At 34.1% G+C, this 27,561-nt stretch overlaps 2 protein-coding genes across 3 annotated transcripts in view; both read right to left on the bottom strand.

The window, feature by feature from the left end:
* Nucleotides 1-505: 505 nt before the first annotated feature.
* On the bottom strand, nucleotides 506-9,630 carry LOC148281305 (dnaJ homolog subfamily C member 1). The gene is made up of 8 exons (XM_088226909.1): nucleotides 9,346-9,630; nucleotides 9,119-9,267; nucleotides 7,524-7,695; nucleotides 5,685-5,920; nucleotides 3,675-3,852; nucleotides 2,528-2,761; nucleotides 1,775-1,930; nucleotides 506-1,432 (listed from the first exon to the last, which is right to left on the bottom strand). The coding sequence occupies exons 1-8, from the start codon at nucleotides 9,496-9,498 to the stop codon at nucleotides 1,277-1,279; spliced, it is 1,434 nt and encodes a 477-aa protein (XP_088083035.1). The 5' UTR covers nucleotides 9,499-9,630; the 3' UTR covers nucleotides 506-1,276.
* Nucleotides 9,631-13,428: 3,798 nt separating this feature from the next.
* LOC148281304 (transmembrane ascorbate-dependent reductase CYB561-like) overlaps nucleotides 13,429-27,561 on the bottom strand; it is a 21,677-nt gene continuing 7,544 nt past the window's right edge. The window contains exons 1-5 of one of the 2 annotated variants that reach the window (XM_088226905.1): nucleotides 26,079-27,258; nucleotides 23,595-23,821; nucleotides 18,005-18,213; nucleotides 15,417-15,592; nucleotides 13,429-14,357 (exon numbers count right to left, since the gene is read on the bottom strand). In XM_088226905.1, the coding sequence (XP_088083031.1) occupies nucleotides 14,126-14,357; nucleotides 15,417-15,592; nucleotides 18,005-18,213; nucleotides 23,595-23,821; nucleotides 26,079-27,184 (1,950 nt within the window). In that variant the 5' untranslated portion in view covers nucleotides 27,185-27,258 and the 3' untranslated portion in view covers nucleotides 13,429-14,125. Of the gene's footprint in view, nucleotides 14,358-15,416; nucleotides 15,593-18,004; nucleotides 18,214-23,594; nucleotides 23,822-26,078; nucleotides 27,259-27,561 lie in introns of those variants that run through there. The other variant, XM_088226906.1, reaches the window with a different exon arrangement.

Below are 27,561 nucleotides of genomic sequence, written 5' to 3'. Positions count from 1 at the left end.
ATATTTGTACAAAGTTTTAAAAAGGAAACTCCAGAGAAATAAAAATGATATACTTGTGATAAATGACACTAGCACATTTACAGGAACAAAAATTCCAAAGTACAGGTAAACGTCGTTTCTGTTCCGAGAGACACCGGCGTAAATTGAACACAAATATAATGAAAGATAAAAGGTTAGGTTCCGTGTCAAAATTTTAAGAACCATCCAACATGTTTATTTAATACATATCCTATATATATTCAAAATAAATTATAAATGTATTTAATAAATACAGTTTACAAAATAAAAAATAATATCTTGATATAATGATTTTTTAATAATAAATACTAACTCACCAGTTCGTCGGTACTAAATTAAATTCTCACACTTTTTTGAAAAAAGCATCCAATTTCATTTGCTTTGATTGTTGTTCCTTTCTTGCAGAATGCATAAACTTGCATAAACTACAAATATTTGAATATTATTTTAATTTTAATAATAATAAAATAAAAAATATAAATATACCTTTTTATTTTTCTTAAAAACAAAACGAAAACTAACTCGGAAACAATTTCACACACACAATAGGCTGCTCGTGTACACGGTAACAGAATAAAACAACGTGTAAAAGTGTGTCTGCTATTGAAATCGCGGCGCTTACTATCGTCTGGTGTCGGCTGAACCGGGCAATCCCACGCCGGCACCAACCAGCGTAATTGTAAATCGGCATAAATCGAACCGGCGCAAAACGACGTTTACCTGTATTCCCAATATAATATATTTATAAAGAAAGAGGAATGTGTTTTTAAAATCAAAAACAAATTATTTTTCTAAGTAATGGCCATTAAAAATATCCAATATCACAAAACCGACATGAATTTTTGAAAATATGATTCGAACATTCCATCCCATTTTTCATTATGTATCTAATTGTTGTGACAAGTTTACGACGAAGCATCCGGTAAAGTCGGTAGTTTTTTTAAGATAATAAATTAATACTGTTGTTGTCACGTCACAATATAAATTATGTAAATCAGTTTACAAAATGCGCATTCAAATCTGTTAGCGAATAACTGGATTAGTTCCTGAAAAAATGCTGGCATCTTTAAAGTGAACTTGAAATAATAACATTTTTGGATTATCAGAATTTCGCATTGTGAAAGTAATATAACTAAATAATTTGGTAATTTATTGTGAATCATCCAAAGATACCGCTTAGTTTAAAGTAGACATTTTTAGTGAATAATATGTATATGTTGAGTTTACGACCGGCACGTCTGTACAAAAATATGAAATATTACGATGACTCTTCATTGTTCGCTTCCGTCGGCCGCTCTGCACTCGAAGAAATTTGCGGTTCGAAGGATTCCATATCTTCGTTTTCCAGAGAGTCTTCAGATTTCTGCTTTTTCACCAGCTCAACTAAATATTTGTACCGAAGCATACACTCTTCCTGTAAATTATAGAGAGGAAATTATTTGTCAAGGTCCTCTTTAAGACTAAATTTATTGAACAATTCTTGTTGGAAAACCGTTCTTAGAATTCAATGACTCGTTTCTTTACAGAATTTCATTTAATCAAAAAGTTGAATTATTTACTTATCTTAAGATTTCAAGAATAAATTTTAAATATTTTACTGATTTAATTTCAATTAATACTGTCCCATATTTTGGATGAGAGATGCATTTTTCGACATAAATAGACTATAACATGCGTAATAGTAATAATGTAATATTTAACGGCAGTTAGGTTTCATATTGAATTAGAAAATTACGATAGCCGAAATAGAAAGTACCTTAGTCTTATCAGGCACACATTTGGCGATCTTCTCCCAGCGATCCGAGGCTCCTCCCCTGGGGTACTTGGCCAGGGCGTTCTCCAGAGCTTTCTGTTGGTTCTGCGCCCACACCACCTCCGTGGCAGATGTAACTCTTCCGCCTTTCGTCTTCACCTAATCAGAAATAAACGATTGAGCCTTATTATACTTATGTTGATATTTCATAAAAATTGTATGATGTAGTCACTTTAAACAATTGAAATTTATTTTACTAAAAATATACACAAAAGCTGAACTGGATAATTTCTCAGGAATAAATAAACACAAATGCACCTGTGCACAAATGTACTGATAGTATTGATAGTTGTTACAACATGTCGTCGCTGCGCCACTAATACACGTCTGTTTTTTAATATTGTTCAGGAAACAACGTATCTTTTAATGATGGATTTTTTGCTGTACATATAACTATTTACCGCGGTGCACACATATGTGACAGCACTACTACGCGGTGCTCACAGAGTATGTGAGTTATATATTATCAAAAAGGTTAGTAGCTTAAAGTATTCATTGGGTAGAGCGGTAATAAATTTATGGTCATTAACAAAATAAGCATTTGAACCAATCAATAAAATCAATTTTGTCAATTTTGATTACCAGCTTGCACCTTGTTGCCGATGATGTGCTGTTTGCACTTCTTGCCGATAATGATACATGCCGCAAGAAATACACCAACAGTATCTGAAAGGCTTAAATGTAAACCAAATGTACCTTCTTGGTGACCTGAAGGCCGGGGATGTCCCCCTCAGTGGGTTCCTGCCCAGGCAGGCGGTAGCAGTTGTCCTTGAGCTTAGCGGCCATGTGCGTGACCTCGGGCACGTTGCGCCCCATGGCCTCCGCAATCCTCTCCCAGCGCCCCGCGCTGCCCCCGGGGAACTTCTTCACCAGCCGCACCAGCTCCGACAGATCGTCATCCGTCCACAGGCCCCCGGCAACCGCAGGAACCTGATGCCGCAAACAGATGGTTACAATCGGCATTTAGTATTGAAATGTAGGTTTGGATTCGGATTTGATTAAGGACATGAATATGAAAAGAGTCATGTAGGTATTTATTGTAAATAACCGTAATAAACTAATGAATTTAAAAAATCCAAATGTGTCGATAAGAGTAGGGAGTTTTTTGCTTCAATATCATAGTCTTTAATCTAACGCTTGATTCACATAACAAATAATCGAGATACACTCTATTTGTTGTACAAATGCATTCTCCGTGCATTGTTAGGTGTAGATAAAGTTTAAAAATGCTACAACATGTATAATATCTTAATACTTAAACAAATAAATAAAACACTGTTGAATTGAAAAGGTGTTGAGATTTTAATGTACGTTTGTATGTAATGATGTTTATTGCACGCCCAGCACTGTGGTATGTCTAAACTGGCCATTTTGCTAAAAAGCAAAAACAAACTTTAAAATCAATTGATGCTCGTAACTTATTGTATATTGACATTATAATGCCCAGTATTTTTTTGTGGTTTTTGGTAATTTGACTTAAAATTTGAGAAGAACATGAGCATCATAATTACTGCATTGTACATCTCGATTTTTACTCAATTGATTTTAAAAAATACTGAAGTTTGTGGTATATCTCGCTCAAAAATAATCATAGAGATGCGTGAGTGTTCTCCTAAGAGAAAAAAATGTGGTTAAACTGCATTTATAACTCCAAACAACCAAATTTAGACATACGACAGTCTACTTTGGGGGAGCGACATGTTGCTGTGATTTTCAGAAGAAAAGTAATTATCCAAAATTATAGACTTTTTCCAAGTTGTTTTTTTGCACTACTCACAAGGTTATAGTAATGTCATTGGGAATTGAATCCCCGTGCATGAGGGGTTTAAAAAGATATTAGTACCTTGGTCTGCGACGGTGTCTCTGGTTCCACCACAGGCTCCGGCACACGGCCAGGCTGCTCCGCACCGCTCCTCTCGGGAGGAACGAAGCCCACTCGCCGCCTCCGCGAGGCCCGAGCCTCCTTCTCCTTCAGGTATTCCTCCTCTTCACGCAGCTGCTGCTGTCTCTCCTCTTCCTCTCTGTAGCGAAACAATACTCGATTATTAAACAGAACTTACTTTCATGATTAGTGGAAAATATGACAAATAGACACGTCGTAACTTACAAATGGTGATTTTGAAGTCACCTAGTGCAGTAATTAGCCCGCGATACCTGTTCAGTAAACATAGCAGACACGAGCCTGCCAGGGAGTTAAATCTTTGATAATTGTGGTGAGATCATTATAACAGAGATGGAGAACATTTTAGAGAAGGTAATATAGAAGTCTAGGCATCTACAGGGCTTATGACCTGTCACTGGCTGGTTTAAGTGGCCACTTTACACACTGTAACATATGTTTAAACATCCATATTTCCTCAACTCTTCCATCTGAATTTTGTGAAGTATTTGTTACTGCACTATGTACTAACTGTGTTACTTCACAAATTTCAACAGATTGAAGAATTAAAGAAATATGTATGTTCAAATATAGGCAAAATGGTGAATGTTACACAGTGTGTAAAGTGACCACTTAAACCAGCCAGTGACAGGTCATAAGCCCTGTAAATACCTAGACTTTCATATTTCCTTCTTGAAGGTATTCTCCATCCCTGTTGTAATTTGTTAATCTTAATGACTCCCGAGATGGTGAAATCCAGTCTTATGTCTATAGACATTTCGACAAGCTTAAATATTGTAATATATTTTATCATTTGGAATCCTCAACACAATATTTACATAAACTTAATAGATAAAGTACAAAATAAATTTCTTAAGTACGTGCAATACAAATTCCCTAGCTTCAGTTCTCTAAACTTACCTTGCCTTTACAAAAGGCGCATGATTGCGGATCAATTATTTATTTATAATTTATTTCTTAATCAGATCGATTGTGTCAATGTTACGTTACTGAGCAACGACAAACGCAACACCAGAGCAGCTCAGAATTCTCTATAAGGAAGAGCAATTAGTAATTTTTCAAAATTTGAGAAGATGTACGACCTTGACTTATTTAACAACTCAGCTCTCCGCTATAAACAGAAGTTGAGTTTCATAGACAATAATAATATTTAGCGTCTTTAAAAAAAAAAACAAAGATAGAAAACAAAGACAAAAAATACTTAATCTACTATACATAAAACATCAACACTCCATATTCACAACAATGGAGACATTTTGTTGTCCTGTTCAGAAAATTGCATTATATATTTTTATTTCTTTTACCCCTCAATACCCAATTTTTCTAATTCTAACTAAAAACATATTTTTATGGAAGTTTTTTGATGCTAATACTGGGAAAAATGGTGAAAAAAAAAGCTTTTTTTTTTCAGTTTTAAGTTCATATTTTAGTTTATGTGGACAATATGCTACATCGGGCATTAAAAGGTTAAAAAATGTAAGAATGTAAGAAAAACTAGAAATAACTATTGTTGCGAACATCTTTTTATATAATAATGAAAGTTGCGGAAACAATTATAATTTCAAATCTTAAAAAAAAAACAAATAAATTACACTTTTGACAGAATACATGCAACTGACTTTTTGTTTCAAATTTTATCAAAAAATTTTACCTTGGTGGGGACTTTTAAAAATAAATTATAATGGCTAGTATGTATACAATATAATAAACTAGTCGCCGAGCGATAACCGTGTTTTAAATCAGTTTTGTACACCGATTATCGGTATGTAGCAGATATTGTGCATTGTAGGGTTAAATATAAAATAATATATTTTTTAAAATAAAAATTAGGAATTAAAGAGGGTTGCTTTTTGATACAATAAACACTGAAGAAATTATAAGAATAACAAAGTGAAAAAAATCCAACTTGTTGTTTTATAAAAAGGCATGCCACCTTTCTTCCCATGTATTTACCTCTGTTCTTCTTCTAACTGTCTCTGTTTCCTATCTGCGAAGAACTTGGATAGTTTCATAGGGATGAATGGAATAAATATCACAGTTGCGACCAACAATCGGACAATCTGACACGGGAGTAAGTCCCGGAGACTGGGAGATGGAATCTCCGCCATCAGCTCCGATACATCGTATTCCGTTGTCTTAGTGCTTCCCTTTTTCTGAACTTTCTTGCGTCTTGTACCCATCATTTGCACCTGTAAAGGAACATTGCTTTTAGTAAGATCGCTATTAGAGGAACTATTCTATACAAACTGTATTCCTTGTACATGCGGCAGTTCTGGAACGTAGCTTTTTATTTATTTTCTGGTCTTATATTTTTAGATCCTCTTGTTGCATAGTTATGAAAGAACTCATTATTTTTTAGTTTGTTTCTAAAATATCTCGGAAACATTCCTACAATAATTTAGTTAATTTCATTAGAAACGTTGAATTTGATTATTTGATCAATTGTCATAATATCTAGAAGTTAAATCATTTTCTTAACTTGTGTGCATCTCCCGCATCTTAATATTATTATCATTGCTTTGTTTGGTATTATTTGGAGTCTCTTTAGATCTCCCTCATTACTTAAATATAAAATACTGGAGCAATAATCAATGTGGGGAACGATAATACTTTTGAATATCAGCAGAAAGATTTTAAGGTCTAGTTTATTCCTTATCCTTCCTAATAGGGATACCTTCTTTGCGATTTTCTTACTCGTCTATACGGATGCATCTGCATTTTCTGTAAAAGATAATTTAGAGACAATCTAAACTCCTAGATATTTTATACTTTCAACATTCTCAAGAACCTTTCCATCTAATTCATCACTGTTAAAACAGTGTTTCTTACCCATTATCATACATTTTGTTTTTCCTATATTTAGTTTTAGCTTATTTGCTTTAAGCCATTTGGAGACTGTTTTTAATTCTGCATATATTTTCCTTATTGCTGAATCATAATCGTTATCAGTTACATAAATTAACGTATCATCTGCAAATAGTCGAATTTGGCAATCAGACAATTTCAAACTCATATCATTGATGAACAAAATGTATAATAGTGGTCCCAAAACAGATCCTTGTGGAACTCTCAAATTTTTTTTTTGTTGATCCGACGTTTCATTATTTACTTTAGTCATTTGCATACGATTGCTGAGGTAATTTTCAAACCTTTTAATTCTGTATTTTCAATATCAATATATATATTTTTTTAATGATTTTATTTCTGTCGATGGTTTCAAACGCTCTTTTAAAATCTAAAAATACTGGAATTACATGTTTATTTTTATCGATGTTCTCTTTCCAGTCATCTATAACAATATTGAAGGCCATTTGACACAAATTTTTGCACTTAAATCCCGATTGTTGATCGCATAGAATATGGCGAAGTTTCTCGAAAATGAATGAAAAAAAATAATAAAAATGAACTACTTCAAAACATCACAGGTTCTTGAGAACAATAACCAATCAATTATACCGTTGTTTTCTGTTGTGATAGATTTCCGGTTTCCGGGTAACCATTTTTCTCAGTGTATTTTGACAGCAATAGGGTCAGCACAACTCACCGACGACAACTCGTGATGTCACAGGCGGAGTAATTTTAAAATTACAAAACTTATAAAATCATAGTGATAAAAATACGATGTAATTTTTTATTTTGTTTAGTAAAAAAACCACTGAACCTCCTCATTCGATTTTAAATTTTATGAATGGAATAAATGATAAATTTTTGTAAAAAAGCATTTCAAATTGAAATAATAGTATAAATAGTGTTCTTAAACCTAATTAATTATATAAAATACGGTTAACTTACAGCAATGTAGCGCTTCTCTGCGTAACTCGCCCATGCAACAATATACTGGCCGATGGTCAATATTACTAATAGAATAAGGCTCATCTCGGCGAGCCCCATCTTGCGCACGTGGCGGTAGTAATACGCTGCGGACCTCCAGTTTGGTAACCCATTCTTGAGGACTTCATTGTATCTGTAAAAGGAAAAAATAAAACAAAATAAATCAATACTAATTCAGTTTTAGCTATAAATTAACTTCCTCTGTTGCTATTTTTAAAGTACAAAAATATAGAAATAATCCGAGTTGTTTAGTTTTGCGCTATCTAATTATTTTTCTCCTAAGGTTGTCCGTGGTGAAAAAACAGAAAAGTCCAGGAAATGAGAGCGATATCTCAATTGAGACGAAGGAATTATTGGGGAATGTGAAAATATAGACATTTACGGGTCTTATGATGTCATTAGCATATCAGTTTACACAGTGTGTAACATTCACTATTCTGCCTAATGCTTGTGATTTCCATATCTCCACAACTTTCAGGAGTAATACTTATATTTAGTCAACGCAAGCGTGCTTTTATATTATTTCAAATTTCCTCATGGGCAACATCTGTACATTTTATGATGAAGATTTTATGGAAATATTCTTTATCGGTGACCGACTGAAGTTTGGGTTTCGGCCAATAAAATAAGTTTTGGCTTTAGCCTTCGAACTTCAGCTCAGCCGGAACCTGCGGTCTGGATGTGTCGAATTACGTTAGGCTGTATTTATGGCCCGCGACTCGGCCGCGTGACCTGTGACCTTTAATTTGTTTCGTCTTTCAGCCGGTGAATGCAGTTAGTTGTCACGTTAAATTTATTCCTTTTATTTCATTGAGTATTTTATTTAACATTTATAGTGACTTTAACTTATTTAAATGAGTTTCAGTTTCAGTAGAAACTAGAACAGAGGCCGAAATTTAGTTTCGGTGTTGCATGAAAATCTTGTTTCAGTCGGTCACTTTTATTTTTACCGCTAAGTAGCGTTGAAAGAATTAATATTTAACTTCTCATTTTAACCAGGTTGTTTAACCCTAATACTGAATTGAATTAAATAGTTATACTTATTTTAATAAAAAAATGGTTGTCAAAAGTTACAATATTTTTTTCTGGAAATGTTTTTACTTTGTCTTATCTTTTTATTTAAACTTAAATTAAATTCAACATAAGTTTTGAGATTATTGTATAAATTGTTTTGTATTGTCTTAAGATATTAACAATTAGGTAATTAAACATAACGAAATTATAAGGCAGGTGCCTCAAAAAATTAAATTTAAATTGTTATTTGGCAAATCGTCTTTTAAACGATTAACTATTATTTTTCTTTAGGTATTATCCCTATTTAGTTAGAAAGAGAATTAATCAACTGATGAATCACTTAACAGCTGTACCGGTTTTTGAACCAGCAGAAGTGCAAATGATTTGTGAAATTGGAATAATAAAGGAAAGATAAGAGGCATAAAGGAAATATTGAACCACGAGCGAGATTTGGCGCATGAAGTTTGATGAATTAAACATTGAAAAATGTAAGGTTTAAAAAGAAAAGATTCTGCGGGACAAAAATTATAAACAAATCATACTTTTCACGTTTCCCTGGATCTTTTAATATGTTGTACACAGAAACGAGATTTCTGAATTGAACATCCGCATCTGGAGCATCATTTTTGTCCGGGTGAAGTTTCAGAGTGAGCGCCCGATATGCTATTCGAACTTCTGTCGAAGACGAATCCTGAAAATAAAAAGTAGTCAGTAACACTATTCACTTCAATATACTTTAAGGCACTGTAAATATTAAACGTATTATAACCTGAGAAACACCTAAAAGCTCGTAGAAATTTTTGTCAACTTCCTCAACCACGTCAAATATTTCAAAATCGTCATTATCCCAAGCGCTGACTTTGGCGACGAATAAAAATATTAAAAGAAGGACATTCCTGTTAATCCCACTTAACAGCGACATTTTAAACCCATTCGTGTATTTAATAAATAAAATTATGACTATTAGTATATTATGCTATATAGGTTAGAAAAATGTAAACCGAAACTGGGAGATACGTCAAATAGAACCATACGTCAAACTACGTGTCGAGTGTTGCGCTTTACTAGAACGATAAAATTACATTTTCCGCGTTGGTAAGTAAGTACTGGCGCCGCTGATTTCAAAGTTCAGACAAGAAAAAATATTGTGGCAATTTCAATGAAGCGCGGCAAAAAATGCAACTTTTTTTACTTGGTACTTGTAATAACTTTCATTCGCAATTCACTAATTTCTCCTAATTCACGATAGACAGGTATTTATAATTAATTTATTTATTTTTTATTTAGAATTATGATGTGATAGTATAAAAAAATAAACAACGAATTTATTTTGATTTTACTAATACATCAAATGTATTTGTCCTAAAACTATATATTTTTCTCATCTGACGGACTTATTTATCACATATTAAAAGTGAGATCAGTAAGTAGATAATATTTTTGTTTTAATGGTAAGTAGATATAGGCAAATAAATAAAAATAATAATTTGTGGTGTATTTTAACTCAGTGCCATGTGATTCGCAGAAAAGGGGGAGTTTGTATTTATGAGAACTTGATGGAATAACCCACGTTCTTGTTTATCAAATAATATTTTTATTCAAAATCTACATTCTTACCTATCAGATTCTCCATTAATTTTTAGTACCGTCAAACATGACAATTTTGCCCAGCTATGAAAATTTTGCCTACTGCCGAAATCCTTAGTAAAATCATGTATTAAAGTAAGAAATGTTACTGGTATCATTAGAATTACATTTGGTACCTAAGTATATTTTGATAGTTCCATGGCAAAACGAAATATTCAGTTTACAGCCAGTTTCAGTTGATCACTTGAAATTTGAAGTTAATCTTGAAGGTCTGTTTTTGTATATCTATAAATAGTTTCAAAACTTTTGTTGTTGCAGAGTTTGTGTTGAAACGAGGCAAGTAAGTTTTATATATTTCATTGCATAAATAATAACAACGCTATAGAAAGTATTTCTGTATATCTATTTGAACAAACACAATAGATATTTAAGTGGGTAAAATTGTCTCAGATTTCTTAGCTAGTGTTTTGCCAATTTTGCCCACGTCTAGGGTTGTCGCTACATACTACTTTGAAAAAACATTATCCAAGACAAAAACCAGACAACAGAAAAAGAATACATCAGGCGACCCGAAGGAAATGCAAGTACCTGCTCCTTAAACAAAGTAGAAAATATATAATAAAATGGAGTAAGCGACAAAAACATGATTTTAAACGAGGTAACCGGATGTTTTGTCCAAACTGGCCCATAAATCAGATTTTTGCCAAAGATTTAAAAATCTGATGGGGGTTTCAATCTAAATACACTCTGAAAATGATAAGCCAGTTATTCCGTTCATCAAAACTTTTTATACCACACAGCAATTGGAAAACAATCCATCCGATTTTTCTCTGCTTTCAGGATCAAAAGATACCTACATCTTTTAAAGAAGAACATTGAAAAAAATGTCGTAGCGACACGGAAACAACAGACTCTAATGCCTACTCAGTTAATGAATCAACAGATTTCGAGACATCCATCATAAGTCATCACGACGAATATGAACAACGTACCTCCGAATCTTCAGTTCCAGCACGTAGTCCAGGTGCAGTCACTTCATCACACCATCGTCGCAACACTCGCGCGACATAATTTAACTCATTATTTATTAGCTATGTAATAAAATACACCTTTGAATACCAACCTCATTTCTTGTTCATCTCCAACTGGGGTAGGAGCTCCAACCCTCAATCACCAAAATCCCACAACTATTTAAATATCCGAACAAGAAGTATTGCATAAGAATAGTAACTAATTTAGATAATGTTGGTAGGTAACCGATATCACTCGAGCATGATGAGATTTGTGTTGTAATAATTGCGTTATTTGATTTTACTTTCACTGTCACGATGTGGTCCATTGAACACTAAACTGTAACAGTCCCACGAAGACAAGAAAGCAATAGTGATAGAATTATTTAATTTAAGAACACATATTTACTTAAATCTTTATTTTCACACTTCACAGCAATAAAAATCGTTGAAAATACATTTTAAAATTTTTACTTGAATAATTTTGTTTTTTTTTTTGTTTTTAAATATTTTAAATGATAATTACAATAATAATTTATGCTGAATACATAATCGTTATGTGAAAAAATATCAAGAACCGATGTATATTATGATGGGCAGGTAATGATTAATTCTTTTTTTAACTTGTGAAAACTAGATGTAATAATATAAATTCATTGATTTAACTGCCTGCGTATTTATTATGTGAATAATAAAAAAGAATTTATATGCTGACAGGTGTTGATGGATACTTAATTAAGTAAAGTACACAACCGTCCCGTTGTCAAAGCGTAAAATTACAAAGTAACAGTCGTGTTCCGAATTTCATTTAAATTTATTGATTTGACACAAAATAAATACGTAGTTCAACTATTGAGGAAACCACAAAGTTAGTTCTTCAAACATTAATTTTATTAAATATGTACATTGTTTAAAATGATGTTTCTAACGTGCAATAAATTCTGACAAAGAACAGATTACAGTTCATTCAAATATTTAATGGCCTTTGTTTACGAATGCGAAGAGTGCGTAATATAAATTTTTAAAGAAAATAATCAGTGTGCGCACTAACAAAAACAAAATCGGTATTTTTTTTTCTTCTTCTTCTTCTTCTTTTGAACATCCGCTCCTGAATGAAGCATGTCGATATGTCGGCATGTTCTATAAGGAAATAACTCAAAATACCTCATTTTGAATAAACTACATTTATTTACAACAACAAACCATCACGCCGTTTCCCCTTACCGAAGCAGATAGGATAGAACGCCATATTACTCTGTCTTTGCATACAGACCTCGCTTTCTCTACATTCATACATCTTCTCATGCGCGCACGCCGATTATTTCTACTCTTGACATGTCCATCTCCAAGTATTTGATTTACTTGATTGTGCCATGTCTTTCTCGGTAGATCTTTTTAGCCGTTCTTTCGCTGTCCATTCGCTCTACATGTCCAAACCGACGCAGCACCCCTTTCTTGATTATGTCGATAATGCAAGTCTCAGCCTTACACAGTTCACGGATCTCGACGTTGGTTTCATACATCGTTTTACCACACATTCGCCTGAGGGATCGAATTTCGACAGCATTTAACCTACTTTCGTCATTACTTTTCCAATTCCATACTCCGCTCTCATACGTTAGAGTTGGCACTAGACTTTACTTTAGACGGCACTACATTTATTTTATTTATTTGTTATTTTACAATTTATGTATTACTTTTTTATATTAATGATAATGTTCCCTAGTAAAATTTAACTTATTTTCTTATCGAAATATGGAAAGGGGGTGTTTCTTTACCATCTAGCATCATTGACTCCAAATTTTAGATTTTGAGTTATTTCCCTATATAACTAGGGTATTGATGTGGACATCACTGGTTGCCTCCGGGAGAGGCTATCGCCAGCCACCCAGCACTCTCGCCTCCTCCCACGTCAATCCAGCGCCCTTTAGTTCCGCCGAACAAAGTCGAAAGGTCGTCATCGACGGCCTTTCAGGACGGCGTGAGCCCGCAGGTTTAAAGAACAGTCTTTCTCCTGAGGCATGCGCAGCACGTGTCCGAGCCAAGTCCACCGCCGCATCCTCGAGACGCTCGTTATAGGAGGCTGCTGCGTCCGTTCTCAGACTTCAATGTTAGTTGTAAAATCGAACCATCTTATGTCTTATTACTCTCCTTAAACACTTTACTCTCAAAACTCGGAAGTTTCGAGCTCTGAGCTTTGGTAGGGTGCCAACATTCGCTCCTATTTGCATGTTTACTGGTATTAAATTTAAATATTTTATGTCAACCGCGGCCGAAAGGCGTTTTATTGGCCAAAACATCGGTCGGTCACTGCTTTCATTTAACAAATTTACGGACAATGTCCAATTTAAACATATCATATACCGAAAAACAATTATAATACTGTAACAAATAATAGAATCAATACAACAAGACAAGTTAATACATTAGACATGCTTTATGGAATCCAGGTTAATTCTACAAATATACAGTAAATTTATTGGGAATATTTTTTCAGCCCATTTGTAAAAAAACTCAATTTACAATCAAAATAATTCATATCTTCATTTTCGATTACAAATCTAATCATTCTGAGTAGAGGCGCATGGAAACCATAATTAGTCTTATGATGACCGAGGAACAGAATTTCATTATTTCTGAGTCTGCGTGAAGGAACATCAAGAGATATTTGTATGAAACGTGAAAATATGTGCATATTGGATCGTCTCTAGAACCGCGAGACTGCTGTTTAATTATCATTACCTACATATAAAATAGGTAGTCGAATGGCCCGAAGCCCCTCCTCGATAATAATTGCTAGGTTTTAAATTTCGGCTATATTCGATTCCACAATATTACTCTTATTGATAATCCTGTGGCAAAATGGCACTAAAATAACACGCATGTTTTTCGAGTTGGAGCTTAGAATGTATACATTTTTAAGAGTTAGAGCATCTCGGCGGATTCTATACTTCAGTAGGGGATGAAGCCGCTCGGGCAATCCTTGCCCACCGCCTTCTTCCTGAGCTCCCGGTATATCGCCCTCCTGGCGGCCTCCGGGTCCGCGATCCGGTCCTCGCTGCTGGGACACACCCGGAACTTCTGCCGCGCGACCAGGTACGACACGCAAAGGCACTGCAACACCAACAGTACCCCCAACAAGTTGACTGTCTTCCCCTCGTCGCTGCCCATTTCGTAGTATGATCTGAAAATAGCATAACTCGCATTGATCAAATATTTAAAGGCATTTGTTTTCACGTGAGTTTTGGTCAACTTTCTGTTGGAAGTTGAAAGTCTCTGTCACCACCTGTATTTAGGTAGGTAATATACCAAATCTGGTTCCCGATTACAAGGTGAAATTAACAGGGCTATATTCTCAGAGTAATAACCTTATAGATTTGCCCATACGGAGAAAACCATTCTATGATTGTTGACCACGAAGGTAGCTACAGATTACAGCAATACAACAGGCCGTAGGTGCTGGGGTTGAGAATCGCAAGAGCTGAACGAAACCGTCCATTGCACGTTTGCACACAAATTTAAGTTAAGTGCTTTGAAATAAACTAAAAGGTAATTTTGTGCCATATGTCAGCATAATGTTGTATTTCATAGTTCAAAATACCATTGCGTCAACCGATTCCAATGCCAAACTTGTTATGAAACAGTCACAAGTCACAATATATGGAAAATAAAAATGGATTAGTTTGTTAGAACTGCTTCCACGGAACTTGTAAGATATCAATTTGCGCGTACGCGGACTTATTTGGTTCAGAACAACCGCCTCCTAGAAACCAGCAGTTCCTTATTCCAAAATTAGACGGAGCGCGATGAATTTTATTTCAAAAGCAAAAGGCAAAGGTTGCGTGTAGGTTTGCCGCAAGTTTTTAGAAGTTATTAATGAATGAACATCGAACCAATCTCAGATCGCTACGATTAACGACAAATTAATTGAAAAATATTTCCTGTGGTTAATAAAAAGATTAGTAGATTTCATTGTATAAAAAAATAATTGGTACTAATTGTTTAGAAGTAAAATATTTGTGGAAGCATTGCGCATTGGTTCCATCCAATCTATTGACTGAACGCACACGTTAAGAAGGCATGACCGGTGCTACAGTATTATCAAAATATTACAATTTTTAAACGGAAAAATCGAGTTGTCTAAATCGGTAATTTTTTATAGGGGAAAATCGAAAAAGCAGTGTTTGTCGGTGAACTATCAACACTCGAGGCATGGCCAAAATACAGGATATGAGTGACGAACCCGAAAGTTGAGAAGGCCCTCGAACTGAGCCCCGTGACGCACGTGGCCACCGCCAGCACGTACAAGCCGACTCCGGTGCCGGCGTGAAGGGGCAGCATCCTAAGCCGGAACCTCTGGGTGGCTTCTGATTTACTCACCAAGTTTAAGATAAGGTAGGTTACCACACCGAACGCCATCTGTACATAAACAAATTGACGTATGTTATGTACATTTTACATTAATATGTATATATTTTAAAGGAAACATTTGCGTTATTATTTACCCAAACATTTCGGTTTTTAGGGCCATTTTCAACGAGTTGTAAATAACTCACTATTAGAGAATTGGAGTCAAATAGTGGGGTTCGAACCTCGGAACTCTGGTCCGCGAGTCTGCAACACTAGCCGCGGGACCACAACCCGATTAAAATATTATACAGTAAAAATATGTGAACCAAATACAATGAAGAACTTCAGTCCTGCGAGAAATTTGGTGCAAAAAATATTTTTTATACGCGCGGTGAAAATTAGAGCATTAAATTATACGGCAAAGTTTCTTGAAAATATACGGAAAAATATTTTAATAAAAAGGAACTACTTTGAACGACGTCACTTGTATTAATATGCTCAACCAATGATAAGAGAGCTGTGGAAAATTTCCGGCTTACTTACCGTCAACGGACCAATCAACGTGACCATACGTCCCGTTTTGAACGGGACCGTCCCGTTTTTACGTAGCCTATCCCCGTTGTCCCCCACGCGCAGCTTCGGGACGCCGAAATGTCGAGTTTTCAAAAAGAAAGCACACGGTAACCTTTGTTTTTTCAAAGTGTTGACGAAGAACAAATAAAAACTACAGCTGCTGAATTATATCAAATAAGCAAAGAATATTTGGAGCAGTGGACTTTGTTCTTTGAAGAATAATAAATATTTCAATCATCATCATCATTCCCTTTCCGCACCTAATGGTGCATAGGGCACTGAATTGGTATGCCAATCGCAGCGTATCTTGATCATTTATGTTACATGAAGGTAAGATGATCACTCTTACGCTTCAGGTACCAGTCCAGGGACTATGAAATATTCTAGTGTGAAAAAACCCCTTTAAATAAATATTTCGTATCAACCATGTCGGAAATCGAACCTGAGACCTCTTCCATGGCAGGCTAACGCGCTTACCATTACACCACGAGGCCGACTATTGAAATGGGCGGATTTGAACAGAATACCTACGTGGGAAGAAGTTCAAGGTGTAATGGATATATTGCTTCAAGGGGGATTTATCAATTGGCATTGAGAGACAGAAGTATTTGCTGAATATTCACTTTTTACTGACTATATTACACCGCAAAAAGTGACAAAATGGAACATTGGGAACGTTTCAAACGAAATTCGTTGGGTGGAATTGTTCCAACACTTTCGCACCAACAATTTAAATCATAAAAACTTTCGTCTTGAATACATTTCATGCCTGCCCGGAACTAATGCACCCGTAGAAATAGTTTTTTCACAGATGAACAAGTTGTGGACGACTGAAAAAACGCAATTGGACGTCGCAGTTCTTAAAGCGATGTTGTTAATTAAAATCAAACTTAAGAAATCTTGCTAAGAATTTCATTCTTATTTAATAGAAAACTCAGTCAAATTTGTTCATCAGAAAAATATAAAAAAACATAAATTTTTGATATTTATGTTATTCATTCCTGTTCTTTTCTTTTCTTCGTTAACATTCCTGTTTTTTTTTATTAATAAATAAAAACTATGAAAAAATACGCATTTTCTTGAATACACATACTATTACGTAAAAAATATTGGGTTTACCGTTTTGAGGACAAAAATAAATGTTCACATTATGAATACTCGTGCTATTACGTAAAAATTGTTAGATGTCCCGTTTCGAGGACAAAAATAAATGGTCACATTAGGCATAACTGACCGAGAAGAAGCGGAAGAGAACTTGAGACGTCACACGAGAATTAACTTCAGAAATACAAAACATTAAAAAATCATAGCGCTGATAATACGATATACAAGGTGCTCTTTAAACCCTGTCACATCCGAAACCACGATGATCAGTATGGGCAAGAAGACATATTAGCATATTTAAAAAAAAATAGAACGCAGAATTTAAAAAAAATAAAATAATAAAAAAAACAAATGGTTGCTTACTTCTGCAGGGGAGAAGCAAGGGGGCGTGGCCTCGTATATATACATATATATAATATTTATTTATTTTATTTTATTTTATTTAGAAAACATACAGTTATACAAAATCAGTATTAAAAACAAAAATTTTTTAACATAAAAAGACCAATTAAGTTTTCATAAATAAACGTAAATATTATTCGTTCTAAAAATGTATTTTAATGTGCCAATATGTCTTCTTGCTCATACTGATCATCGTGGTTTCGGATGTGACAGGGTTTAAAGAACACCCTGTACATATTTGTTTAGGTTAGTTTAATAGTCTATTGACAAATAAATACAAATAAAAAAACCACTGATAAAGATCACCTCGTCTCTGACCGACTACCGATAATGAAATAAATAATACATGTCCTAAAACAAATTGTTTCTACTGCGTAATTAAAATGATTCATGAGCCAGGACCTGAAAGGCGAACAATGCGAGCACCAGGACGCCCATCCAGCTGTGGAGGGTGCAGAAGTCGAGAATGGGGGGCTTGTTGAGTTTGTGGTACTCGCTGACCGCCATGACGCCCACCACGGTGCACGGGACGATCAGCACCATGAGCAGCGCGTGTGTGAGCTTCACGAACTGGCGTCTGCAGGGGCTGAGGACTCTGAACTGAATTATACCTGGAATAACATTAATCGCCGTATCATCAATACGGTCAACCCGATGGAAAAGTGCTAAACAAACATTATAGCCTACCTCTTGTCATGAGAAAGCTACAAGTTTAGTAGGGACTACGGGAAATTTTATAAGAAAAAAAAAACTTACACGCCGTAAAAATTAGCGCATTCAAAATGAACTCCAGTCACCAGGAAATAAAAAAACTAGTTTTAAATTTTAATTGAGTAGTGTTAATTTTGCTAGACATGTTAAAGTTTTTAATGTGATTCTAATTCGCTGTATTAGGTATTTCAAAAGCAGTAATATCTGGCACTCATTAATACACATAATTGCAGTTTTACTGTACTTTGAACGACGTCACTAATTCTTGTGAATCAACTTATGATAGATTTATGGCGATAGATTTCCAGTTTCCGTGAACTCGCCATTTAGAAGAACTCACCGAGTAAAACACGTGACGTCACTGGGGGAGTATTTTCAAAATTACAAAACTTTAAAAAATACTAAATAATATTTTGAAAGTAACATCAACAGTAGATATATGAATATACCATCTGAATCACTGAATTACATAAGCATAAATGAAATAATTAAAAGGTCGCGGTCCGTGAAGGCGTTAAAATTACTCCCCTAATAAAATACGTTTTGCCACCCTAACTTGTAAAATTCTGAAATCCACAAATGGTCAAAATTTCTGTAAGAAATTGATACAATCTATATATGAGTAAAACTTGTAGGGGAGTTTCGCTTTAGATGACACACCTGATAATATGAGATACCGGTAATATAAATTAACTTAAGAACCGTTAAATATAGTTTAAGCAACGCAAACAGATATCGCTAATAATACAAACATACACGGAGGATGGTGCGCGCAAATGCGTTGGGTTGATTGGGTCAAAATCGCACTGAAAAAACATTTTTCCTTATCACTTTTGAATTAATATCATATGGCAGGTTTATGATTATTTAAGTCTTACTACATGTTTACCTTGAGTAGATCTTATACTTTCAGCGATGTGAAGAAATAAGGATTGTGTCAAGATTTTTAGATTAACATAATACGTATACATTTTGTTTCTATACGTTCCTGGATAAAACGACATGGTCTTTTTATTCCAAAGGAATAATCCGCTACGCCTCTATTTTGAGACTTGTCAGCAGGTGGGATAGAGAGGATATGGAAGGAGGTAATGAAAAACACACCACAACACCCAGAGCAATTGAGAAAAAAATATTTCTTGGATTTTTTTTCTTCTTGTAACTGGCGGAAATCGAACCCGCGACGCCAGTTTCACAGTTGGCCGTCTAACCAACTGCGCCACGGCGCCTGTCTAAAATGACATACGAAAAAATATAAGGAGAAGAAAAAAAATGTTAGGAGCGTTCACGAACATTAAGTTTTAAGGCGGTTCATCCAGCCAAACACAATTTCATTTTCGTTTTAAGACGGTAGTGAGTTTTAAAAAGAGACAGCAATATATTTGTCCGTGCGCGCGGGTGAGTCAAGCTTGGGTAAAGTTAAATACAGTATGCCCGCTAAGTACCCGCAAAAATGAGATTTTTTTTACCTGCATGGTCATGAATTTGAATTTGAGTTCCAATAGTTCCTTTTGAAAACTATAATTACTTTTGCAAGATAAATAATATGTATTATGTTACAGTACGGACTCACGGCTCAATTTATTTATTATATTTGGATTATAAATTTGTTCTCACCTATCATTAATTTTCGTATAAACTATTTTTTTTACATCGTTTTTGGAATATTATTTATTCCTTAGTCTTAATATATCAATGTGGTGGATACGATTTAATGCATAAAAAGTATACAAAAAAGAAAACAATATTTTATCATCAGTAAATATTTTATTATTTATCCAGATACATATCCAATTACATTAACAAATATATTATTGCTGATAAAAAGAAAGTAAAAAATACCATTTAATTATTAATAAAAGCACACATATTCTATCTAATACTTAACATATTTTTTGTTAAAGCTACACTTTATTCACAAACAACATAATAAAAGTAAAATATAATATACTTGTTATGTCTTTAAAAAAAAAACATTTATTGAAGTCAAAACACCGAAATTTGCATACAAGGAATATCTACCACCGATGTTAATTCCTCTAGATGAGAAAATCCGCTACCTATGCTCATAATTCCCGAAACTATCGCGTGATTTATGTCAATTTTATTTGATTCATTACGATCTGAATGTATCGAAAATATTCTATTGCACATTTCACTTTTCACAACAAATGTGCTATAAAAACCTTTCCTAACTTCAGATCTAAACTTTAAATTTATAATGGAGCACTGTAAAGCATTGTCATGTTTTGCGATTTCTTGTAATTTTTCAAAAAAAAACCCTAAATCAATTATTCTTCGTCCACTAATACTAAAATGAGTATTGTCGTCTTCTTTTTTTTTTACGTTCAAACAATATCCAACATCTTCTTCAAGTATTGTTTCAGATACCTGTTGGAAAAAAAAAATATATATATGGTATTTGCAATATCTAACAGTGCACAAGACAATAAAATAGGAAACATTATTTTATTATGTTCAAATTTTATTAACATAATTGAGTTTTCTAAGAAAAGAACCCTTAATGAGGAACGCAATTAGCTGTGGTTTTAATATGCATTTTCAATCACCAAAAAATCCGAGTTTGACTCAAATAAATATGTAGTTCCAAGAATCAACAGTGCTTATCATGGAGTGTGCATAAATGTTTCGGTGAATTCTATTTTTAATAAGCTAGTGATAATTAACTCAGTAGGTATATAAATTAAATGATTTATTTCATTTTTTGGTAATATTATTACTAAAAAAAAAAAACTAAAACCAGCACTATATCCAGAATGCAAAGCTGAGATAAGCTTTTTTTATTTTTTTTTATTTTCTTTTATTCAGGAAACATACAGTACAGTTACAAAGTTTAATATTTTACACAATTGGACTTAATTCTAATGGACCAGTGAAGTTTCCATATTAAAAAGCAATTGAATCTAATGTTAATTATGAAAGTATAAAAAAGAGAAGGAAAAAGAAAACATAAATGAAAGTTGTTTAAAAATTTAAATTTAAGTGAAAAAAAAATATATTTTAAGGTTTGTAGTTTGTAGTGAGTATTTACAAATGGAAATAATATTAAAAATGAAGAAAACTTGTAAGAGTAATTAAGAATTGAGAAAGGAAATAAAGAATGAAAAACATACTCAGATGTAAAAATAAAATAAAATAGTAATAACATTTTTTTTTAAAAAAGGAAAAACATAAACACATATTTATTTTAAGGGATTCAAGTCTTCGTCTCAAGATTCAGTCAAACTTTAAGATCCGCTAAATTCTGACTTGTCTTAGGTTTCCAGTGAAGATATAACCCAAGATGATGATCTACCATGCATTGATTGCAATGATTTGTACAGCAAATAAAAAACCAGGATAATCTCGGGTTTTTTGTCAATTATGTGGAAGGTGGTGCCACACACTGTGTGCTGACATACCATCTAAAACAAAAGTATTCATCTGCGAATTATGCAAAGAAGAGGAATACGTCATCTTAAGAAAATCGAAAATGTTTGTTTCCTTTCTATAATTACTGTAATTCCAGTAAAATTGAAAATAAATAACTTTTTTTTATAAAACCAAATAAATTATACATGTTACGGTTACCCCCGTCGATTGCGGGGGATACGTTCTGGACATGGCCGGGATAAGCAAATCGGGAGATTTTTCACGGGACTCTATCGGATATTTTTCAGCTGATTCCATGTCTGCTCTAGCCGATTCGCCAATCATTTTAAGGCAATGCAAGTTTGATCGTTATTTAAACCGATCAAACCAACCATTGCTTGCTTTAAAAACAATTTCTTCTCGCTTTTTTCAATTGATAGCACTGTAGACTCGGGCAATTTGAAATCCCCACCTGCAACTGCAATTTTCCCACCATTTTCCATCATTTTAATTATTTTTAGTTTCTTTTCCAACGTCAATACATTGCGAAAAATATCGCGTTATAACGAATCCGCACTCGCCGGAGTCGCGATCAACGGGGGTTGGGTTACCTATATTTTGTATTTTCTAAAAATAATTAACATAAATACGGTTTTTCTCATTTCAAAAGAAGTATGTCATATTAAGCAGAATTACTATATCCTCCAAGTAAAATGTTGTATTATTTTTTTTAATTTATCGAAAACAATCTTCGCTACTAATGTAAAAACTGTTTTTACTCTACCCTGAATATATTATAAGAAGATATTATATTTCTTTGTTTTGCTGTTATGTTATTTTTCGTGGAGCGGTTGACAGGGAAAGCGCTCACGCGCACAGTGCACGTTGTGTTGTGCACACCGGTTACGTTGCTGACAGGTGAAATCGAGCGAGAACGAGCGCTTACCTAGTTATAAAATAAAATAGTACAATAATATACTACTATAAATAACACAATTGGGTTTGCACAAAGTGTTGGCTCTTACAGTATACGAAGATGAATAAATATCATACCTAGTCATAAAATTACACGTTTTTTAACCAAATTTGGTGGGTGTTCTTTGACGCATTAAAAAAAAGACATAAAATGATGGACGTGGGTCATCTTACAAGGAATGCAGAATTCATATTATCAGTCAAACCAACAATACTACTGATGTATTCACATACAGTAAAACTCCAACTATCCGGACTAATGAGTGCCAGACGTTATCACCCAAAAACTCACTCAACTCTTTGAAGCACGGTGGCATAAAAGACGTACCACATATTTATGCTATTTTTTTATACTAGAGCCGTGATATATATATATATATTTATATATATATATATTTATATATTTATATATATATATATATATATATATATATTTATATTTATATATATATAAATACATATATTAATTACCACATTGACAATATAATTACATTTTCGCTATCATAAGTCACTAGTCTCTGACAGATTTAAAGAGTTGTTTACCACTTACCGGCATGGTGGTAGTCAAATTTATACCACCTGGTTTTCCATTTTTTACCCTCAATAGTCCGAGATTATTTTTTTAGAAAAATTTAAAATATTGCCATATGCCAGCAAAGTTAAATGCTTGACGAAGAAACGCGCTGGTCAACAGCACCCTTTTTTATTTGGTATTATAACACCTCATTTATTTTTTAATTCCTGATACCTATCATGGTATTTGGCAATTCGGATGACTGGAGTTCGGATAAACAAAGTTCTACTGTATTTGCAATAAATTTACCAAGACGCAAGCAGCAAAATACCTATATGCACCAAAAAATGTTACTTCGTAAAAAAATTGCAAACCAAATAACCACATTACACAGATACAAATAGTGGAGTACGAACTCACCAATGCCTCCAATACACACAAATCCGCCGAGCATTGCAATAGGATGAATGTTAAACAGTTTGTCGTTAGTATCCTTTGTAGCGATGCCTCCTCGGAAGTAGTAAATCCAGAACAAGCAGACCAGAAAGGACGCAGCCATCATCACGAGAGCCAACGCTATCACCAACGTGTATTCCGTCCAGATCAAACAGCTCCACGGTATTTTCTCGCAGTTGCCATGGCGTGAGCTACGAAATATCCTCGTCTATAATATCGTCTTGACAGTTAAAATACCCAAGTTAAAATAGCTATATTTATAAGGGTTTCATTAACTTAGCTGAATAAATGTCGGTACTGCGACGGAATCGTGGATTTTTTACTAACTGGTCGACAAAAATAAAATAAAAACATAGTTTAGTTAATAGCATAACGGAAATTCAGCAACATAAGATTGCGAGGAAAATTCTTAGAAACTTCACCACAAAAAAAAACTGTTTTTTTAACTTCGAGTAATAATGCGTAACCTAGAGAGAAGCCCTATCACTATGTTTCATATAACGCAAGCGATGTTGGATTGTTGGTTGGCAACCAATTGGTGGCCATTTTGTTTTATTTGACAACATAAACATAACGGTTCTATCGGATGCTTTTGCCGCTATGCTTGACTTTTTTGGAGATAACTTGGATATTTAGGTTATAATAAATAAAAATCGACCATGGTTAATTACAGTAAGTTTGGTTGCAGCAGTAGGAGCGTCAAAGGTGTTAAAGGAGTCAGTTTTCACAGGTAATTGATTCCGAATATTTTCCCATGATTTTCATTGATTTTTGGCATTTATTGTCCCGACACGTGTATTATATTGCTTAAAAACTTTCCCTATATCAACATATTTACTTCAGATACTATTTTTTCTCAATTTAGAGGATAAATTTGTGAATTGAAGTATGTTTACTGTTGATAATAACAGTTGATTGTGGGCAATATATCAGGGCCGCACTAGGCATCCATATAAAGTTTGAGTTTTTATCGAGTAGAGGTCGATTAAAATTTTACTCGAAAATAGCAACGTTAACCTTGAAATTGCATCTAAAATAACTTGTCCAAATTTCAGGCAGCTACGACTCATCATTTCGGAGATGTGACGGACAAACAAACAAACTCAATACATGACTTTGGTTAAATGGAGTTGGGATTTATGTCTCAATAAATATAACATAAGTATATTGTGAATAAAATGAATAAATAAATAAAAAAATAAACACAAATATGTATTTTCAGTTTTCTAAAATAAATATAGGCGAATTATAGAAAAATAAATTGGAATAACCCTGCAATGATAAATACACAGGTACATATTTAAAAGTAATTACAATGCAAACTAATATCCATTTGGCGATTCTCGACCCGAGTACGGCCCATTGTTTTACTGCGAACTGTAGCTAACTTAATACCTAATGGTCATAGAATGGTTTTCGACTTAAGACTTTTGAGTTCGTTATCAGGTCTGTCCAGGATATCTTAAGCATTCTGCGATGCAACCACATTTAAAAAGCCTTCAGCTTGATCATAGTTTTCACCTTCAGAATCCAAGTCTCAAAGCCATACAACAGTATAGACCACACATAACACTTTACCAATCTTTGCATAATATTCAGGTTTAGATTATCATCGCAGAAGAGGGATTTCATTTTGTTAAAAGCAGCTCTTGCTGCCTCAATTCTGCATTTAATTTTTATATCTGGGTCTAGGGTCTTTGTTAAAATGCTGCTAAGGTACTTAAACTTTTTTCAATGTCACTACCCTTTAATATGAGAGAAAATGCGGAGTAATCTAGTCGGCCAAATGTTGTCTATTTTGTTTACACAGTAAAATATATAATAGAAAATAGAAAATCGATACAAATAATAATTTAAAATAACTAATTACACCCGGTTCAAAATAATTTATAAATAAAATCATTATTACTTTTCACTTCCCTATTTGCACCCACTGATGAATTGGGCACTGCATCGGAACTCCAATTACAGCATAAAGAGATCATCTTTGTTTCATGGCAAGGCGAAGAATGAAATGTTGCAGTGCAAAACCATCTTTCAAACGGATATTTCATGTCGACCTTACCAGGAATCGAACCCGAGACCTCAAGAATGGTTAGAGAATACGCCCCTACTTACTCAACCAGGTGGACTTTTCTCTACTCCAGTTTCATTTTTAAGCACACCAACTACATCAACAAGCTACAGAAAGTGGCTTGGTGGGATTTTAGTTTTAGTAAAAATAAAACATGTGATTTTTTTTTTTAAATTGTAAAAATGTATAATTATACTATTTAAATAAACATTTTTTTTTTTAAATGTAAGATTTTTACCCGAGAGAAAGTTTTATTTCACACATATAACTGTACTTATTCTTCACCCGCCTGTTCGTAGGAGGTAAAATAATAAAATGTATTCCAAAACAAAGATTAACGTATGCAGTTGACGAAATAATCAGTTAAAAATTACCTATTCCAACTTCTCTTCAGGTTCTTTATTTGAGAGATTTTTATCTTCTTTTGTGGTTTAACCGATTTGTGGAACAATTTGATTACACGCTGCTTCCTACCATCTTCTCCAATCTTATAAGAAAAAAAAGATTCCTTCCATCTATCAAGACCGCGATCAGCTACTTTGCTGCATCCAACCCTATTCTTCGGTTCCACTCTTTTTACAGTTACTGGTGGCTCAATAACTATAGCATCCGCGTTGGGTGGAAACGGAGGACTTTTAATTGGTTTTGGTTCAGGAGGGCGAGAGCCAACCGGTGAAGCAATTACAATCGAAGGAATTCGAATTGGTGAAGGGATAGGTGTAGGAGATTTTTTCGGTGTAGGGACAGGTGTGGGAGATTTTATCGGCGTGGGAATAGGAGTGGGAGATTTTATGGGTGTAGGAATAGGTGTGGGAGATTTTATCGGTGTAGGAATAGGAGTGGGAGATTTTACGGGTGTAGGAATAGGTGTGGGAGATTTTATCGGTGTAGGAATAGGAGTGGGATATTTTATGGGTGTAGGAATAGGAGTGGGAGATTTTACGGGTGTAGGAATAGGTGTGGGAGATTTTATCGGCGTAGGAATAGGAGTGGGAGATTTTATGGGTGTAGGAATAGGTGTGGGAGATTTTATCGGAGTAGGGATAGGTGTGAAAGATTTTGTCGGTGTAGGAATAGGTGAAGGAGTTTTTATCAATGATGGTAAAGGTGTAAGGGGCTTTACAATTGGTGCTGGTAAAGGAGCAGGTGTTGGAATCGGGGTCGGAATAGGAGAAGGTATTTGTATCGGTGTAGGAATAGGTGTAGGGTTTCTTATAATTGGTTCTGGTAATGGGATAGGTGACGGACTCGATTTCGAGGTGGCCGAAGGAATTTTCCGCATTGTTAGAGGCTGAGGAGACGTTGTAGGTGCAGTTGCAGGAGCTCGAACCGGTGTTTTTTGTTTTTTTTTTGCAGAAGCTGGTGCCAGAGTATTTGTAAAGCAAGGATGACGATTTGATGGTCCACTTTCTGTATTAGTATGAGTAATTGAAAGTCGTCGGAATAAAAGTAAACAGATTTCCAATAATCTTGCTGCCATTTCAGGCAACAAAACCAAACTATGAAACTCTCTTACAATTGAATAACTGTAACAAATAATTATCGAACTTTGAAAATAACTGTCAATAAAATAACGATTTTTTAGCAGTTTTGTTCCAATATTCCAATTTTGAACAAATTTAGTTTTATAATACTGTACGTTTAGGTACTGTTATTTGTAACATTTTTATTACATAATAATCCAAAAGCACTAGCCAAATATTCTGGAAAGCGGTTAAAAATTCCCAAAAAAGTAAGGATAGCGGATGTATGACAGCAGTAATAGGAAACGAAGGAAAATTGTGACGAATGGTAGTGGAATTAAAACGAGATGGAATGAATATTTTAAGGAGGTGTACGAAAGGCACACAGGAAATA

This window comes from Micrasema longulum, unplaced genomic scaffold, assembly GCF_059751315.1.
Source record: "Micrasema longulum isolate JH-2025_06_02 unplaced genomic scaffold, ASM5975131v1 h1tg000471l, whole genome shotgun sequence".
NCBI classification, from domain to species: domain Eukaryota; kingdom Metazoa; phylum Arthropoda; class Insecta; order Trichoptera; family Brachycentridae; genus Micrasema; species Micrasema longulum.
Note: the sequence above shows the minus strand (reverse complement) of the source record. Positions and strands in the feature narration are given on the sequence as shown.